The following is an 18,299-nucleotide window of genomic DNA, read 5'->3' as shown; positions in this document are numbered from 1 at the left end:
ACGTTCTCATATTTGCACTTCTTTTTAAATACAGTTAGCAACCTCACTGTGCTGTCCCTGTGGGCAGAACAGTAATCCTGTTCTCCTTTTTGGTGTTCCTGTCCATTCTCACTACAGCTCCTTCAGATGTTTACCACCACGTGCAAAACTCTGACCCTTCCTGACAGCCCAGCCTGCCCACACCAGCAATAGTTGTGCTCACCTCCTACTTTAGTGACTGTACAAGCAATTAACTATGACTCCCATAGCTAACACCAGGCTTATTCATATCCTCATCTTTCCTTCTTGTTACAACAAAAGAAGTATCCTTTCTCTGATCCAGAATTAATTGTTTGTTTGTTTGTTTTTATTTAATTATTTTTATTAACATATAATGTATTATTTACCCCAGGGGTACAGGTCTGTGAATCATCATGATATGCTTTTTTTAATATGGACATTTAACACTTGAAATTTCCCTCAAAGCATTGCTTTAGGGAATTTGACATGCTGTATTTTCATTTTCATTAAGTTGAGAATAATTTGTAATTTCTCATGTGATTTCTTCTTTGATCTGTGAGTTATTTAGTAGTACATTCCCTAATGTCCAAATATTTTAGAATTTTCCAGCTATTGGTTACTGATTTCTAGTATAGTTCCATTGTGGTTAGGAGATATACTTTGTACAACTTCAGTCTCTCATATGTACATTAGTGGTCATCCACAGATTCAAGGGGACTCTTATTGCTAAACTCCAGAGGTCGTGTGCATCTCTCTCAGCAGCGCCTCCTTTTTTCTACTCTGCAGATTGTAGTAACGTTGGCCTCCTCAACTCTGATCTGTTTCTTTAACTGTGAGATTTCAGAGGTCTCTGTGCTTTCCCTTTCTCATGCTGAGGACTGGAAGGGATATCTGCAGGGTAAATGGGGTGATTTTATGGCTCATCTTATTTGTTTCCTATCAGGGGTCACAGTCCTGCATTTTATGTTGTCCAGTGTCTGAAAAAAACAGTTTCATTGATTTTTGTCCAGTTTTCTAGTTGTCTAAGGCAGGATGGTAAGTCTAGTTTCTGTTACTCCTTAATGGCTAACGGCCTCGATCACAGTCTTAACCATCTTTTGGCCTGAATATTTGATTTCACCCTCTGTACTGGTTCTTTCCATCTTTCAACATGATCCAGTCTCTCTTCCTTTACTAAGAATATAAAAGAAGACCAAGCTCGGGTTTTCTTTATTTACCTGTCTCTCTCCTCTGCCTTTTCTAATGAGTCTCTTTCCCTATTTTTGGTTTTATTTTATCCAGTTTTCTAGCCTTCTGCCAGGGAAAGCAGGCCTTAAAAAAAGAGAGACAGTGAATTTCTGGGAAGAGCATATAAAAGGTAGGATTAGGAGACTAGAACCTTCACAGAGCTAGTTGTCAGGGACAGCCTCTGTACAAGTGACAGTTGGTAGAAACATGGAAGGTGAGAGGAAGCTAGCTAACTGTGTGATGGAAGGGTGGGTGCAGAGCCAGTGTTCAGGCAGAGGGGATAGCAGAGGCAAAAGCTGTAAGATGGGAAAGAACATGGCTTGTTCAAGAACTTGAAGAATGTGACCAGAGCTTGTTGAGTTGGAGGGAGCATGATGGGAGATTAGGTTGTAGAGAGGCAGGGACCAGATCTTTCAGCCCCTTTTGAATGTCATGGTAATGGATTGGATTTTACATTTAGAGTAATGGGGGAGCTGTTTCAAAATTAGGCAGAGGAGAAAGATGTTTAGACTTGAGTTTTAAGATCACTTAACATTATATGTAATTGTCAAAATGTGATTAGAAGTAAAAAAAAATATGGTCCATATTTTGCATAGCAGTTTCTGAAGTGGGATTGGTGAAAACTAAGGTGCTAGGTATTAGCAGTTTGGGAGAAAACATTGTAGGCTTTTGAAGTTTTTCTTATGGACTTGTTATCTGCCAAGCAGTAGGATAGGGGCTTTATACCTGTCCTCACAGAGATTTCCTTGAAAGGAGGGCATTTTTTTTCCTGTTTCACAAGGGAGAGAATTTTAGACACAGAGAAATTAGCTAGAATAGCAGAGCTAGAATTCAAAATTATGTTTGCTTGACTTCATTTTACAAAAGAGTTTTCCACTGTGGCTGGTTTTTTTTTTTTTTTTTTTTTTTGGTGGGAGAGGGGAGAGGTGGGAGGCTGAAAATTGAAGAAAAGGAAAGCATTCTCATTATAACAAATGTTTCTTGAATAAACAATTTCAGATATTTTTCACTTGAGGGAAATGGTTGGGAAAGTAGATGCTATAAATTAGAATAATCAAATTGAATTTCCCTAATAGGGTATTAGTAGCCTGAAAAACAATTTCAGCTCCAGCTTTGGTTAGAAGTTGACATCTCTGTTTTATACCCGTACCATGACAGTTTTTCATGGTATATGTATATCACGCAAATAAAACCATCCATGTAATAGTAACAGCTAACCACATGCCTTACTTGCAGTTCCAGGAAAGGAGTTCTGCGTCTCTCTAGATTCAGTCTTTGGAGAAACTGGCTGTCAGGGCAGAGGGGGGCTGAGCTCTGGAGCTGGGGGCCCTAATTGTTATGCAGCAAAAGAAAGTGGAAAACATTTAACTTTAAAGTATTGCTTGTTCTTAATCAGGAATGTGAATATATTATCTTTTTGAGTACTTTGAATTGACTATTATTTTAACTTTCTAATTTTTAGACTTTCTGATTTTAAATTGAGAACTTGAAACCAGGGACAGTAAGCTATATGGCAAGAGTGGACACCAAAGGCTCAGGAAGGATAAAATGTAGAATTTACAGACTGAGTGGATAGGATAGGGTAGTCAAAAGTAAAGTTATTAAGGAGTAAAAGAGGTATGAAGTCCTCTGGCATTAGTTTCTTAGCTTATATTGAAGACACGATTGTTAAAGGATGAGTAACTTATGCTTACATTCATAAGTATGTAAAAAGGCTGGCTTATCTTTCTGTCCTGCATTTCTGATGCTGTCAAACTTTGAACCTCTGTGGGCAGTAAGACAGATTTCATTTTATTTCTGCCAGTATTCAAATACTGTATGTTATTTTTTAACTCTGGGCATGATAAAATTTAGAATTATTGGCCATGTTGGTGTGCAGTGAGTGATACAATTTGTTGATATTTGGGGGTGGGGGAATTACAACTGAGATAAGTTCCCTGTGGATATTTTCCTTTCATAAGATGGAATTCTATCAAGAAGTGTGAAGTATTTTATCAAAAAGTGAGGAATAAAAAAAAAAAGTGAGGAATAGTCTATCAAGAAGTGAGAGCTATTCCATTAAAAAGTGAGAAATTTGCGGAGACCGGGGAATGTAGAAGAGATCAGACAGGATCGATAAGCCTGTTTCAGGATAGTGGGTATCATGACTGTGGTCATAGTAAACTGAAATTAAGCAAATTTAAGTGGATAGGGAATTAGGAACCTGGTGGGAAGTATAGGCCAGTTTTTATACAAAGTCAGCTAAGGAGTGAGTGTCTGATAACTTTTCTACTGTGACAAAGGAAAAATGGTTAAATAAGCGGAGATAGATCTGAGTACTAGGTGTTGTAAGTGATAAATCACTGAATTCTACTCCTGAAACCAATATTGCACTGTAAGTTAACCAACTAAAATTTAAATAAAAATTAACAAAGAAATGGTGATAGATCTTTTTTGAAAAAAATCTTTTGTCCCAAGAAAGGATTATTTACTACCAATAACAAAAAGTTACTTTGTTATTAAACAGACATAGATGACCAGAGGAATGCATAGCAGTTGTTCATATTTTAAGAAGTAAGCAGTGCAGAAATCCATGGAGCAAAAAGCCTCCACGCCGCCCCTGTATGCTCTCCATCAGTAGCTGAATCCCACTAGTACCCCAGAAAACATTGTTAAACTATTCAGTGTTTATTCTTTTAGCCCTTTCCCTACATTATTATTTTTTAAATATTTTATTTATTTAATTTTAAAAAATTTTAAGACTTTCATCATGATCCTTTTAATTAATTTATTTATTTTTTATGTTCAGTTAACCAGCATATAGTACATCATTAGTTTTTGATATACGTTCAATGATTATTTTAAGAGAGCATGGGTATGAGCGGGGAGAGGGAGAGAATCTCAGACATACTCCTTGCTGAGCTCAGAGCCTGATACGGGGCTCGGTCCCACCATCATCCCAAGATCATAACCTAAGCTGAAATCAAAGGTCAGACTTAACGTACTGAGCCACCCAGGCACCCCTTCCCTACATTATTTACATTTAAATATATGCATACACACATATATGTACATGTGTATATGTTTTTATGTAAGTGGGGTCATACTATATGCTTTTCAAACTTGGGTATTTTTTATTTAACAGGACATCTATTTTAATAATTTTTGAATAGGGGCATATGAATATGCCCCAGACTTTTCATATTGTCCCTCTCCTATGCAGACTGTATATGAAAATAGCTTTATTTCTGCTGAACAATACTGTGTTTCATGTAAAATATTCACACAATAGCAAGGTGAAAGAAAAAATTAAACGTCAGCCAAAATCTCACCACCCTGAGATAATCTACATTTTAATGACTAGTATTTTAAAAATTTACCGTTAGGTATTTGCACAAGTGTGAACACACCTACCATAAACATGTGTAATATTTATAAAGGGGATTATACACACAAATTGATTTTTGTTATGAAATTATATTCTATGTGCTTGAAGATTGTTATCTACCCACCTCCTCCATCTCCTCCCACTAAATCAGTGGTAACAACCTGGTATACTTCTACTTTCTCAGTGCTCAATCATATGCACATGACATTTTATTATTTATACTTGTCTGCATTGTTCATTTTTCTTGGAGTTCATTCCAGATCAGCTGATATGTGGCTCGTTTATTTTTTCCTGGCTAAATATTCTAAGGCAGGAGGAGTCAGTAAACCATAGTCAATGGATCAAATTCTTCATGCTGCTTGTTTTTATAAATAGAGGTTTATTGGAATATGGCCGTATCCATTTTTTGTGATGTGACTTTTAAAATTCTTTGTTGTGTGTGATATATTTCCTCTCAGTCTTGTCATATTTTGCTTTGTTATGATATTTTTGCCTTAAAGTTTTTAAAATTTAAATAGAATGAAGTGAAAAATGCCTTTTCTAACTTTGAAGTTCCCTATTTTGATTTGAAAGGTTACCTGACTCCAGGGTTATCTTTGTATTTTCCTAAAATCTTTTTTTAAAGATTTATTTAGTTATTTATTTATTATTCATCTGAGAGACAGAGAGAGACTACAAGCTGGGGGTGGGGAAGGGTAGAGGGGCAAAAAGGGAGGGAGAAGCCGACTTCTTGCCAATCAGGGAGCCTGACTTGGGGCTCCCTTCCAGGACCCTGATATCATGATCTGAGCTGAACACAAATGCTTAACCAGCTGACCCACCTGGCGCCCCCTAAAAGTCTTTTACCTAGTTTTTTTTTTCTGTAGGTCTCAAATGTATTTTTCTATATGTATATGAATGGCTTTATAGTGTAGTGTGGTTAAGATCACAGCCTGGTTCTGTTACTTACTACCTGTGTGACCTGGGACAAGGTATTTAACATTTCTGTGCTTTAGTATTCTCCTCTAAAATGAGGATCATAATAGTACCTTTCATTAGATTGTAGTGGAGATTAAATGAGTAGTTGGTATGTAGAGAATGTTTAGAGCAGTCTCTGATACATAGAAACATGTTAAGTGTTTACTGTTATTACCTGTTGTAAGTAGGCTTCTGTTTTTTCCCTCATGTGGATAATCAGTTGTCCTAGAAACATTGAGTAGTTCATCCTTTTCCCCAGTTGATGTAAAATGCATTCTCTGTTGCATATTAAGTATTAAGTTTCCAAATATATGTATATCTATAGATGTACATATATTTTTGAATCTTAAGCTTTCAAATATATATATTTGGATATGTATTTATAAATTATATATATTTATAATACATATAAATTTATATTTGGATTTATAGTTATACATTAAATATATATATTTGAATATATATTCTATATCTATCTATGGCTCTATTTCATGGCTCTCTAGCTTATGGAGCTCTGTTTATCCCCACTCCAGAGCCATAGTGACTTAATAAATACTGAAAACTGATGAGTGCAGTCCCTTTACTTTGTTCTTCTTAATTATTTTAGCTCTTCTTGGCTTTCTTTGGTCTTCTATATAATTTTTTAAGGACTCATCAAAACTTACAAACACCTGTTTGTTAGTTTTATCATAGAAGAAAGTGATACCAATTGGCTAGTATTGGAATGGAACCTGTGGTCTCATTGATATACTTCAAGCAGTGGAAGTTCTTAGAGGTTGTCTGGTTGTATCATCTAAAGATTAATACCATCCTTTCCTAAACTCTATCTCAAGATACCCCAAGGCACCTCCACACAACTCCCAGGGATATGTTAAGCTTTCTAAGGAAATGAAGTGACACCTGCTGGACACTGTGCGAACTTTGAGGTGAAGGTAGTTTACAGTTTCAACATTTAATTGTACTACCTTCATTTGAGTGCTGTGATGTTTATGAAATTGGGTTTTGGTGCTCGCTTGGATAAAAACCAAATACCATGCAAAAATCAGGAAATGAGGATGGCAGTATCCGATTTGATTTCAAGGTTTTGAGAACTGATGCAGTGTCCAGTTAGTGCACACATCCCATAATAACTAATTGTTCAAAAGTTAAAATATTTTTCAATTTGTCTGCATTATTTTTTTCAATAAGATACTAACTTGTTGGGTTCAAACAAATGAGTCAGTATTTATGTCCTAACTATAACATAAAACTGTTAGGTATTTCTTTTAGCTTAGGGAATTCGTGAAAATTTTTAAAAAATAAGGGCTCCTGGAGCCAAGAAACTGAGAATTTCTGTGCCCTAACAAACAAGTTAATACAAATATTTAAAGATTAAGAACATTTGAAGTGCTATGTAGGTACTGTGTGCCATGCTGGCTTGTAACAAGGTGGAACTAATCTTGTCTGGGCACAGAGACAGACAGCATTTCTGAGAAAGTAGTATTTAAGCTGAGCTTGAAGGAAGACTTGGGAGTTAACGGGGGAGGGATGGTGGGAATAGCTTGTGCAAAGAGGGCAGGAGCTGTGGAGGCGGGTGACAGATGCAGCAAGCCTTAGAGGGTGAGGGGAGAGTGATGCTCAGGGGAGGCTGAAGAGTAGGCAGAGGCCAAATCACACAGTGACCTGCAAGTTCTCTTAGGGAGTTTGTTTAGTTAGTAAATGACGGTGGCAAGCCTTTGAGGGATTTTAAGCAAAGGAACTGTACCTTAGGTCACTGTGTATTTATTGAGGGAATAAAATACAAAGATGCTATACATAAATATTTAAGTAATGCTGTATTCTAAGTAATATAGAGTGTATATTTGTGGTCAAATTTTGAAGGGCCTTGATTTTTCAGAGGCATTTGTAAACTTCCCTGTAATTAAAAAAAAATTTTTTTTGAAGGCATATACTCTTGTTCAACTTGCTTGATATGGACTTTTAAAATGCAAGAAAGTCAGGGTGGTTTGGTTGGTTGGTTAAGCATCTGCATTAGGCTTGGGTCATGATCCCAGGGTCCTGGAATGGGGCCCCACATGGGGCTCTCTGCTCCGTGGGGAGTCTGCTTCTCCCTTTCCCTCTGCTCTTCCCGTGGCTTGTTTTCTCTCTCGCTCTCAAATAAATATAAAATCTTAAAAAAAAAATCAAAAGCAGGATAGAATAATACTAAGTTGTGAAACATTTACATTTATGTACTTAATATTTTTTAAATGACAAAAGCTGTCAAATTTTAAAATGAATTTTTTATTAATAATTATTTTAAGTTGATAATTTGCATTTTTGATTGCCAGTCTAATACATTTATTTCTTAAGTTCCTGAATTGTTTAATTTGGGTAGTATAATAAAGATATAGCATTATACAGGAATGGTATAAGAGTAATTTCTCTTAGTTTAGCTATTATTTTGTATTGCCCTGGAGTTGATATTTTTATAGTATCAATGTAGCATTTTTTACAGTAATAAGCAAATCACGTCAGGTTACTTCTGAAAAATTCCTAAGCTCATTTGCGTTTTAAGACTCAAAGAATCCATTTCATAAGCATCAAATAGGGATGGAACCCACTTCGTGGTGTTTGGAAAAGGAAGATTAGTCTGTTTGGAATTTGATTCTCATTTTTAGAAACATTTAAAACAACTGATTATTACTCTCTTCCCTCTACCAATGTATTTCATATTTATTTAGAACCACTCTTTCATTATGTAGTAAAGAACTAGTGTCATTCTTAAATTCATAGTGTAAATAAATTATAGGTAGGGGGTGTGTAGATATATTTTAAAAACAGTCTTGGTTTCATCTATTGGATTAAGCCTCCCTAATTGTTCACATGAAGAAATCACATTAGAACTGATTACAGTGTGATTACAAGGGAGTTGGTCGGTACTCTTCTTAAAAGAGGTATAGCTTTCAGTTGGAAAGTTTTATCTGGCTGAGAATATAAGATTTATAGAAATTTTTTTACTATGTTCAGTTAGACAAAAAATAGTACATCATTAGTTTTTGATGTAGTGTTCAATGATTCATTCATTGCATATAACACCCAGTGCCCATCACAACACCTGCCCTCCTTAATACCCATCACCTGGCTACCCCATCCCACACCCCCCTCCCTTCTGTAACTCTCAGTTTGGTTCCCGGAGTCCAGAGTCTCTCATGGTTTGTCTCCCTCTCTGATTTCTTCCCATGCAGTTTTCCCACCCTTCCCCTATGGTCCTTTGTGCTATTCCTTATGCTCTGCATATGAGTGAAACCATATGATAATTGTCTTTCTCTGGTTGACTTATTTCACTTAGCATAATGCCTTCCAGTTTCATCCATGTCATTGCAAATGGCAGATATTCATCCTTTCTGATGGCTGAGTAATAGTCCATTCGTATATGAACCACATCTTTATCCATTCTTCTGTTGAAGGGCATCTTGTCTCCTTCCACAGTTTGGCTAGTGTGGGCATTGCTACTATGAACATTGGGGTGCATATGCCCCTTCTTTTCACTACGTCTGTATCTTTGTGGTGAATACCTAGTAGTGCAATTGCTGGGTCACAGCAATTCTATTTTTAGCCATTGGAAATACCACCTTATGCCAGTTAGAATGGCAAAAATGAACAAGACAGGAAACAATAAATGTTGGTGAGGATGTGGAGAACCTATTTACACTGTTGGTGGGAAAGCAAGCTGGTACAGCCACTCTGGACAACAGTATGAAGGTTCCTATAGCAAATTCTAAAAAAAAAATATGTTCTTCTCATGTTCAAGGAACTGGCCAAGGACTTAGAAAAATTAAACCGATCCCTTTTGTGCTCTTTACAGCAAAATGAATTCTAGGGGCACCTGGGTGGCTCAGTTGGTTAAGCATCTGACTCTTGATCTCAGCTCAGGTCTTGATCTCAGGGTTGTGAGCTCCTTACTTAAAAAATGGGTTACAGATGAAGATTAAATGTAGAAAATGAAATCATGGAAGTACTAGCACAAAACAAAGCTGAAATTTTTTTATAATCTTGGGATAAAAATCTTTTTGAGTATAACATTTAATTTTATGAGTTAAAATTTGCTTTCTTATAATAAAAATGAAGTCCAAGTGGAAAAAGGAATATTTGCAAAACATGGTTGCTAGGCCCAAAGATTGCTAGGTCAATAGAATGAGTAATCCACTAGAAAAATGGACATAGTGTATTTATGGTAAATTTATGAAACAAATACATACCTTATTAATAACAAAGAATCATTTCAATTTTGTGCTTTTATGTTTCATAGAAAATTTCACTTTGAATAAAATAATTTTAAATATTTATAAATCCCATTGTAGGGTTTGAAATCTTTCATTAGATATTCATGTAATCTAACAAATTTGGGTTATCTCATCTGTCAGGGTCTTTTTTTCATCTTTTAAAGGGGTTGTATTTTGATTTCCTAGTAAAAGAAATTTTACTTATTGGATACTTACAGTGAAATGACTTTCAAGTATTATATCCAAAGAGCATAATTATTTAACAATAACTTTTATACAAATTATATTTTCTTACAGAAATAGAAGAAGAAAGCTTTGCTTAACTTTTTTCTTTTTATTATTTTTGTAGGATCCAGCATTCGAACATTCACTCCATTTTATTTTCTGGTGGAACCAGTGGATACACTCTCAGTTAGAGGCTCATCTGTTATATTGAACTGTTCAGCATATTCTGAACCTTCTCCAAAAATTGAATGGAAGAAAGATGGAACTTTTTTAAACTTAGTATCAGATGACCGACGCCAGCTTCTCTCAGATGGGTCTTTATTTATCAGCAATGTGGTGCATTCCAAACACAATAAACCTGATGAAGGTTATTATCAGTGTGTGGCCACTGTTGAGAGTCTTGGAACTATTGTCAGCAGAACAGCCAAGCTCACAGTAGCAGGTACGTTTTTAAAAAATAATTTATTTGTATTTTTAAATTTTTATGAAAGGTATATCTTCATGAAAAGCAGTATTATCCTAGAGTTTTCATTTAACTGGTGACAAGAAATGTACGCATTTAACAAGTACCAGTTGAGCATCTGCTAGGTGCATGGCATTATGCTAAGACTTGCTTAGTGCCATAGGGAATGAACTCTTTCTGTCATTTAGATGGCTTATAGTTGCAGTCAGAAGTATTAAGTCCATTCTTTTCTTCTTTTTAACTTGGAAATGACGGAGGAAGTCATATAGGAAAATTGATTCCCTTTGATTGCTAACTTTTATCCTCCCCAGCATAACCACTTAGTATGGCTTTGTAAAGCTTGCAGTGTCACCAGAATCTTGGTTCCCTTATGTCCCAGCCAAGGAAATGACGTTTAATTCGATTAATTATTTAAAAACCTGTGGGATGTGGGTATTAAGGTGAAGAGCAGGAAGTTGTAAAGAGACAAACATTCACTCCCTTTTAGAGCATTCTTATTTGAAGAATAATGGAAGTGTAAGCTGAATAAGTCATACCTGCCTTATAGTAGACACTGGTCTTCTTCAGGTCAGTGTTTCTTCACTCGAGTACTAGAGGAAGTAGTTATTGTTAAGGGTCACACTGTATAAAAATGGTCTTATGTTTAAGTCTCATATTTATATTCATCTTGGTAAAATGCTGACATGTAAAAAAAGAACATGCGGGGGGCACCTGGGTAGCTCAGTGGGTTAAGCCGCTGCCTTCGGCTCAGGTCATGATCTCAGGGTCCTGGGATCGAGCCCTGCAGGGGGCTCTTTGCTCAGCAGGGAGCCTGCTTCTCTCTCTCTCTCTCTCTCTGCTTCTCTGTCTACTTGTGATCTCTCTGTCAAATAAATAAATAAAATCTTTAAAAAAAAATGAAAAATAAAGAACATGAAGAACAGAGTAGTTTCCCATCTCATTGCCACTGTAGGGTGATGGTTCCCCATTTCCCACTCACTCCAGGCTGTATCTGCTCATTCATTCAGAATATGATTCATTCAGAGAATGATCACCAGATACTTGAAGCTGGATTTGAGTGTGATATAAAGCTACTATAATTATTCCCTAATCACAGACTGAGGATGGAAAAAGAAAAGGGGAAAAAAGTCACTTCTTTTGATTATTAGTCTTTCCTCCCCCCCAACCCCTTTCATCTTTTCTTTCTTTCCTTCCTTTTTCCCTTCCTCTCCCTCCCTCCCTTTCTTCCTCTAATCTACTTGCCAGGCTTTCTCCAACATGCTGACAAATAAGTTAGCATTGTGGCTGCCCCTACAGTGTCACTTAGGTAAGCTGTTTATCATTTATGTTCTTAAGCTTGGCTTTAATCGTGGCTCCTTCCTTTCAGCAGTCTTCCACAGCCATTCACCAAATCCAGTGAATTCTGCTTCCTGGTTCCCGTGTATGTAGTCCTGAGGCTTGTCCTCACCATCCCTCACCACACAGCCTGTCACTGTCCGCTGCCTCATTCTTTCCCTCTTCCAGGCCAGTGGTCAGGCTCTCTCCTCACTCTTCAGTAGCTCCTCAGTGACAACATCAAGTAGATGACTAAACTCTTGAACAGGCCTCTAGGTCGTTTCATGAGCTGGCCTTCACTTCTACAGCTTCCTGACTAACTGACTTCCTCTCTCCCTCCCTCCCTCCTTCCCTCCTTCCCTTCCTCCCTCTTTTTCTCTTCCCCCTCCCTTTAAAAATATTTATTTATTTATTTATTTATTTATTTGAGAGAGGGAGAGGAGTGGGGAAGGGCAGGGGGAGAGGGAGACAATCTAAGCACATTCCCTGCTGAGCACAGAGCTTGATGTGGGCCTATATCCCAAGACCCTGAGATCATCACCTGAGCCGAAATCAGGAGTCGCATGCTTAACGACTTAGCCACCCAGACACCCCTCTCCAGCTTCATTTCTTAGCACTCTGCCCTGTTTCTGTCCCTGCCCTCTTCTATCAACAGCAGCAGGATCACTTTCATCACATTTTAAGCTCTGCCTGTACCGAATATTTTCAAATCCCTTTATTCTCTGTCTCTGGCCTTTGCTCATGGCTTCCCCACTGCCTGTTACACCTGTTGTCTGCTTTTTCCTCTCTTTCTACTCTGCTGGGTTTGTCCATCCTTCTTTTTAACTGTCATATCATTCAGGAAGCATATTTTGGTCTAGTGTCCTAGTAAACAGCCAGTTTTAATACAATATAGTCAGTTCTTTGGCTGCAGACAAGATTCTGTAGGAGAGTTATTTAACTCACTCATGGCTTGAGTATCAGGAGGAAAGAAGATCTGAGCTAAGAGATGAATAAAATTTCTTTTAATAGTTGCATAATGTCCATTGTATAGATATACTGTGATTTATCCAAAGATTCCCTTTTAGATTAACAGTTAGATGAATAAAAATTGTATTATGTTAAAGGTAGTAATATAGTAAACAGTCTTTTATAAATCTCTGTAGAAAAGATGATCAGAATTAGTAATTGTATTAATTGCTGGATCATAGAATATACTTTGTGTGTGTGTATATTTCAAAAAGAGCACTGGACTGTTTGGCTGCTCCTCAGAATTTTAACCATCAAGTTACCTTATGACTGAGCAATTCCATTTCTAGGTATCAACCTCAGAGAAATGAAAAGACAGGTCTGTACAACAATTTGTACATGAATAATTATAGCAGCATTATCCATGATAGCCAAAAAGTGGGAACAGTCTGTCAAGTTTGGCTAACCAAACTGTGGACTATTCATACATGGAATGTTATTCAGCAAGAAAGAGGAATGAAATTCTGATATGTACTTCAATGTGGACCAACCTGAAAAACATGATGCTGAGAGAAGCCACATATCATATGACTTCATATACATGAAATGTCCAGAAGCAGCAAATATAGGGAACCAAGAAGTAGATTGGTGGTTTTCTAGGGCTGAGGTAAGGGCCCAAGGGGTTGGGCGGGTGAATCCAGGGAATGGAGGATGACTGCAAGTGAGTACACAGTTTCTTTGGAGGATGATGAACATGTTCTCCAGTTAGATTACGGTGATAGTTGCACAACTTTGTGTGTATACTAAAAACTATTGAATTGTGGACTTTAAATGATAAATGTTATGGTATATAAATTGTATCTCAATAAAACTATTTTTTTTTCAAGGAGATACTGCCACATAGCCATTCTAAAAGAACATTGGTTAGTGTTCTTTGGTTGCAAGCAATAGAAGCTGATTCTGGCCAAGTCAACTAAGAAGGGAAATTTTTGAAAGAACACAAAATAGGTAGTAGCTCATAAAATTAAATAGAAGTGTCTTCCCTGCATTCATTTCTCCACAGTAGAAATTTTTGTTTTACTGTCTGGGCAGGAGCCTGGCTGGAGTGTTTTGTGCCTAAAGGTGGAGGAATGGGATGGTCTGAATACAGACATAGTTAATCTCTTCTTGTGAAGCTGGTATCTGGCTCCTCCTAACCCCTCTCTTTTCCATAATTCTCTGGAAGCAGCAGGACAAACTGACCTCTTACTTGTGAGCAGAGGAAGCTGCAGCATGGTATGTCCATACTGGTTCCTCCATCTGCTTTCCCTGGTCAGAAACTTAGAGAAATCTTTCGTCTGTCAATGCCACATATGTTGTTGTATCCCCTTGATATAAAAAAAATGAGTAAAATTTGTAAGAAAGCTAGATAACTTGCATGTTATTTCTATACGGACTAATTCACCATCATAAAGCTACAAAACCTGGAACTGTCTCATAATTTACTATGTTTGCTAGTCTTTAAAGAAACATTTTGTTGTGTTCTCCATATCTCAGAGTCACCTTTTAGATGTTACTGCTAATAATAATAGCAGTTACTATTTGAATAATTTTTTTTTCCACATTTACTTATTTATTTTAGAGAGGGGGAGAGAGAGAGAGCATGAGCGGGAGGGGCAGAGACAGAGAGAGCATCACAAGCCAGCTCTGCACTGACTATGGACCCAGACACAGGGCTTTATCCCAACACCCTGAGATCATGACCAAGAGTCAGATGCTTACCGATCATGCCACCTAGGCACCCCTACTATGTGAGTTTTTATATGCCAGGCAGTGTGTTATGTATGAAGTGTTTATGTTAAATATTAACCTTTTTAACACCATAGGAGGCCTCGTATTGTTCTCATTTTACTGATGGAGAAACTGAGGCTTCGAGGTTAAGTAACTTGCTGATGTCACACATCCATGAAGTGGTAGAGTTGGGATTCACATTCAGGTTATGTGACTCCAGGACTTAGGCTCTTAACCACTACATTCTGTAGCATCTGCATTTTTCTTAATATTTTATTTTGAAATAATTTCAAACTCATATAATTATTGCAAGAATGAAACCAAGAAATCCCATATATTCTTCACTCAGATTACCTAGTTGTTAACATTTTACTCTGTCTACCTTATAACCCCCACAAACATACCCAAATCTTTTTTTTTTTTCTGAATTATTATGGCTAAGTTGGGAGGAATTACCCCCACCTAAATACATCCATGTATATTTCCTAAAAACAAAAATACTCTGCTAAAATAACGATCCATCAATTTTAGGAAATTAGCCTTAATACACTACTACCATAGAGACCATTCTGATTTTACTGGATGTCTCAGTAAAGTTCTTTTTTTTTTTTTTTTAAGACTTTATTTATTTATTTGACAGAGATCACAAGTAGGCAGAGAGTCAGGCAGAGAGAGAGGAGGAAGCAGGCTCCCTGCTGAGCAGAGAGCCCGATGCGGGGCTCAGTCCCAGGACCCTGGGATCATGACCTGAGCTGAAGGCAGAGGCTTTAACCCACTGAGCCACCCGGGCACCCCATCAGTAAAGTTCTTAATATAAGCAAAAAACAAAAGCAGGAATTTGCCGCTCTGCCACTCCTTTCTGGTCCAGGATTACATGTTGTGTTGAGTAGTTTAGGCTGTTTTGATCTCAAACCATTCTTTAGTTTATTCTTGTCTCATTTTGTGTTTTCTGAGTTTCCCCTATGAATAGACTCCGGTTTTGCATTTTTGGGAAGGAATATCACAGAAGTAAGAGATGCTGTGTTCTTCTTAGTGTGTAATATCAGGAAGTGTCTGATGTTTTGTTTCCTGGTGATGTTAACTTTTATTACTTTGTTAATATGGTCTATGCTGTGTTTCTCCACTGTAAAGTTAAATATTTTGTACTTTTATTAATTAGTAATAAGTATTTTGGGAAGAGCTAATTTGAGACTCTCTCTCTATCCTATTCCTCATCCAGCTTTCACCAGTGAGTTTAGCATCCATTCATTCTTTTCTGCATTAATTATTATTATCCCAGTTTTAACCAGAGGAAACTCCCTTCAAATGACTTCTGTGTCCTTTTGATATGTCCATATTGCAAATGGCATTGATTTTGGACTCTCTCTGGCCAGAGCCAGGAGATTTGTACATGTATATATATATGTATATAATGGCTGTGTATGAAATGTATATATATTTTACATATACATTTATATCTGTATATGTGTTTAGCTGTATTTGTGTAATTATATAAAACTAAGTTTATACTGATGCCTCAATTCTACCAGTACTGTGGGCTTTATTCTACCCTTCTGCTTTTCCACATTCGTACCTTGCTTCTCCAACTGTGAGCAATGTGACTCCAGTTATCCTAGTACATTTACTTATTTGACCTGTATCCCTGTTGTAGCCAGTTTCCTGACCCATGGACCTTCTGCTTGACCATACATATGACCATGTGGGCTGACTTGCTCCTGTTTCCTGTGACTACATTTTAAAGTAACATTTAACTACATTTTATTTCTTCTTTTCCTTTATTATCCAGGTCTTCCAAGATTTGCCAGCCAGCCAGAACCTTCTTCAGTTTATGCTGGGAACAGTGCAATTCTGAATTGTGAAGTTAATGTAGACTTGGTCCCATTTGTGAGGTGGGAACAGAACAGACAGCCTCTTCTTCTGGATGATAGAGTTATCAAACTTCCAAGTGGAACACTGGTTATCAGCAATGCTACTGAAGGAGATGGGGGACTTTATCGCTGTATAGTTGAAAGTGGTGGGCCTCCAAAGTATAGTGATGAAGCTGAATTGAAAGTTCTTCCAGGTATTTATTATCAGGACTTGTGGTTTTATGGTTATTAATGGGTAAAAATTGTACTGTTAGAATTATCTCTTTTAATAAGCACTGTTAAATATGTGGTGTGACAAATTAATGTCAGCATAAGAAGTCTCAGTTTCTCACAGGCAGAGAAAAGAAAAAGTGCCAGAAAGATTCACTCTTAGGTGAATTCATTAGTAGAAATTTATCAAGTGGTAAAGTGTGTTTAATATCTGTGGCATTCTTCTTGGCCAAAGACACACTAAGTTTGTGTTTTGTCTAGTCTCTATCTGTTCCTTCCCTGTAATGGGGTACTTCATATAGTTTGATCTCTTGTCAGAATCCGGACTCACTCGGGCTAGCTCATGGAGGGCATGGGCAGAGTAGTAAGTGATACAGCAGCCCTGGAAGACACCGGTAAGCAGGGTTCTCAGATCTTTATAGCACTCCCCATTTTAATGTAAACTCAGCCCCTTCCTCCCTCTGTTTGTGGGTTCTCACTCTTTCTGCCCCTGCTGACTCTCCTTCTCTGTTTCGTGTGTCTTTTCTCAGCTGTGTACCTTCTGCTTACTCACAACTTCCTCTCACGTGTTGCTCACATGACAGCCTATTGCTGTCTCCTGGCCTTTCAGCTTCCGTTCCCACCGTTGGGTGCCAGAGTCCATATTTCTTCCTTCAAACCTGAGTTTATGAATATAATGGGGCCATCTTTACATTGTTTGGGCAAACTTTTTTTTTTTTTTTTTGATATTTATTTATTTGACAGACAGAGATCACAAGTAGGCAGAGAGGCAGGCAGAGAAAGAGGAGAAAGCAGGCTCCCCACTGAGCAGGGAGTCTGATGCTGGATTCTATCCCAGGACCCTGGGATCATGACCTGAGCTGAAGGCAGAGGCTTTAACCTACTGAGCCACCCAGGCGCCCCAAGGGCAAACTTTTTTCATAAACATCTATTTCATAGGCTAATTTTTTTTAGTCTCTGGCTTGGCTTGCAAGGTGAGCCCAGTGTTGTGAGCAGTGATGCCTGAGGGTGTTCTTGATGGGCTTTGAACTGATTTTTTTTTTTTTTTAAATGTAGTTTCTTTCTTTGTCATCATTGTCCATGCCTTTGTCATTCCTGTCCCTGTGTGTTTTCAGCTTGGCAGCCACAATTATTTTTTTAAATGTTTATTAGATCATGTTACATCTTTGCTCAAAACCTGATGGTTTCTCATCTTAGAGTAAACATTAAAGTCCTTGGCCTGTCAGGCTTTGTATAATCATTTTTTTTAAAGATTTTATTTATTTATTTGACAGACAGAGATCACAAGTAGGCAGAGAGGCTGGCAGAGAGAGAGGAGAAAGCAGGCTCCCTGCTGAGCAGAGAGCCTGATGTGGGGCTCAATCCCAGGACCCTGGGATCATGACCTGAGCTGAAGGCAGAGGCTTTAACGCACTGAGCCACCCAGGTGCCCAGGCTTTGTATAATCTTAATGCCATCTCCCTCCCTATCTTTCTCCTTCCATCTGGTACTCTGCTCTCCCTCACTGTGTGATTGTGGCCACCTTATGTTTCTAGAACACTCCAGACATTAGTAGAAGACAGTATCTTCTACTCGTCTCTTTTGCTCTGCCTGGAATCCTCTTCCTCAGATACCAGCCTGACACAACCGTCTTATTTCTCTGCTCAAATGTTACTTCATTGTTAAACCTAACTTGGCCACTGTTTAAAACAATAGTCTTCCATATC

The 18,299-nt window shown here is 37.6% G+C and overlaps 1 protein-coding gene across 8 annotated transcripts in view; it reads left to right on the top strand.

The window, feature by feature from the left end:
• Positions 1-18,299, top strand: part of NEO1 (neogenin 1) — a 235,064-nt gene that overhangs the window by 60,804 nt on the left and 155,961 nt on the right. For all 8 annotated transcript variants that reach the window (XM_045070805.1, XM_045070807.1, XM_045070803.1 and 5 more), the window contains exons 2-3: positions 10,145-10,462; positions 16,302-16,577. In XM_045070805.1, coding sequence (XP_044926740.1) covers positions 10,145-10,462; positions 16,302-16,577 — 594 coding nt within the window. The remainder of the gene's footprint in view (positions 1-10,144; positions 10,463-16,301; positions 16,578-18,299) is intronic.

Source organism: Mustela putorius, unplaced genomic scaffold (assembly GCF_011764305.1).
Source record: "Mustela putorius furo isolate JIRA1106 unplaced genomic scaffold, ASM1176430v1.1 tig00003972_pilon_pilon_pilon, whole genome shotgun sequence".
NCBI classification, from domain to species: Eukaryota; Metazoa; Chordata; class Mammalia; order Carnivora; family Mustelidae; genus Mustela; species Mustela putorius.
Note: the sequence above shows the minus strand (reverse complement) of the source record. Positions and strands in the feature narration are given on the sequence as shown.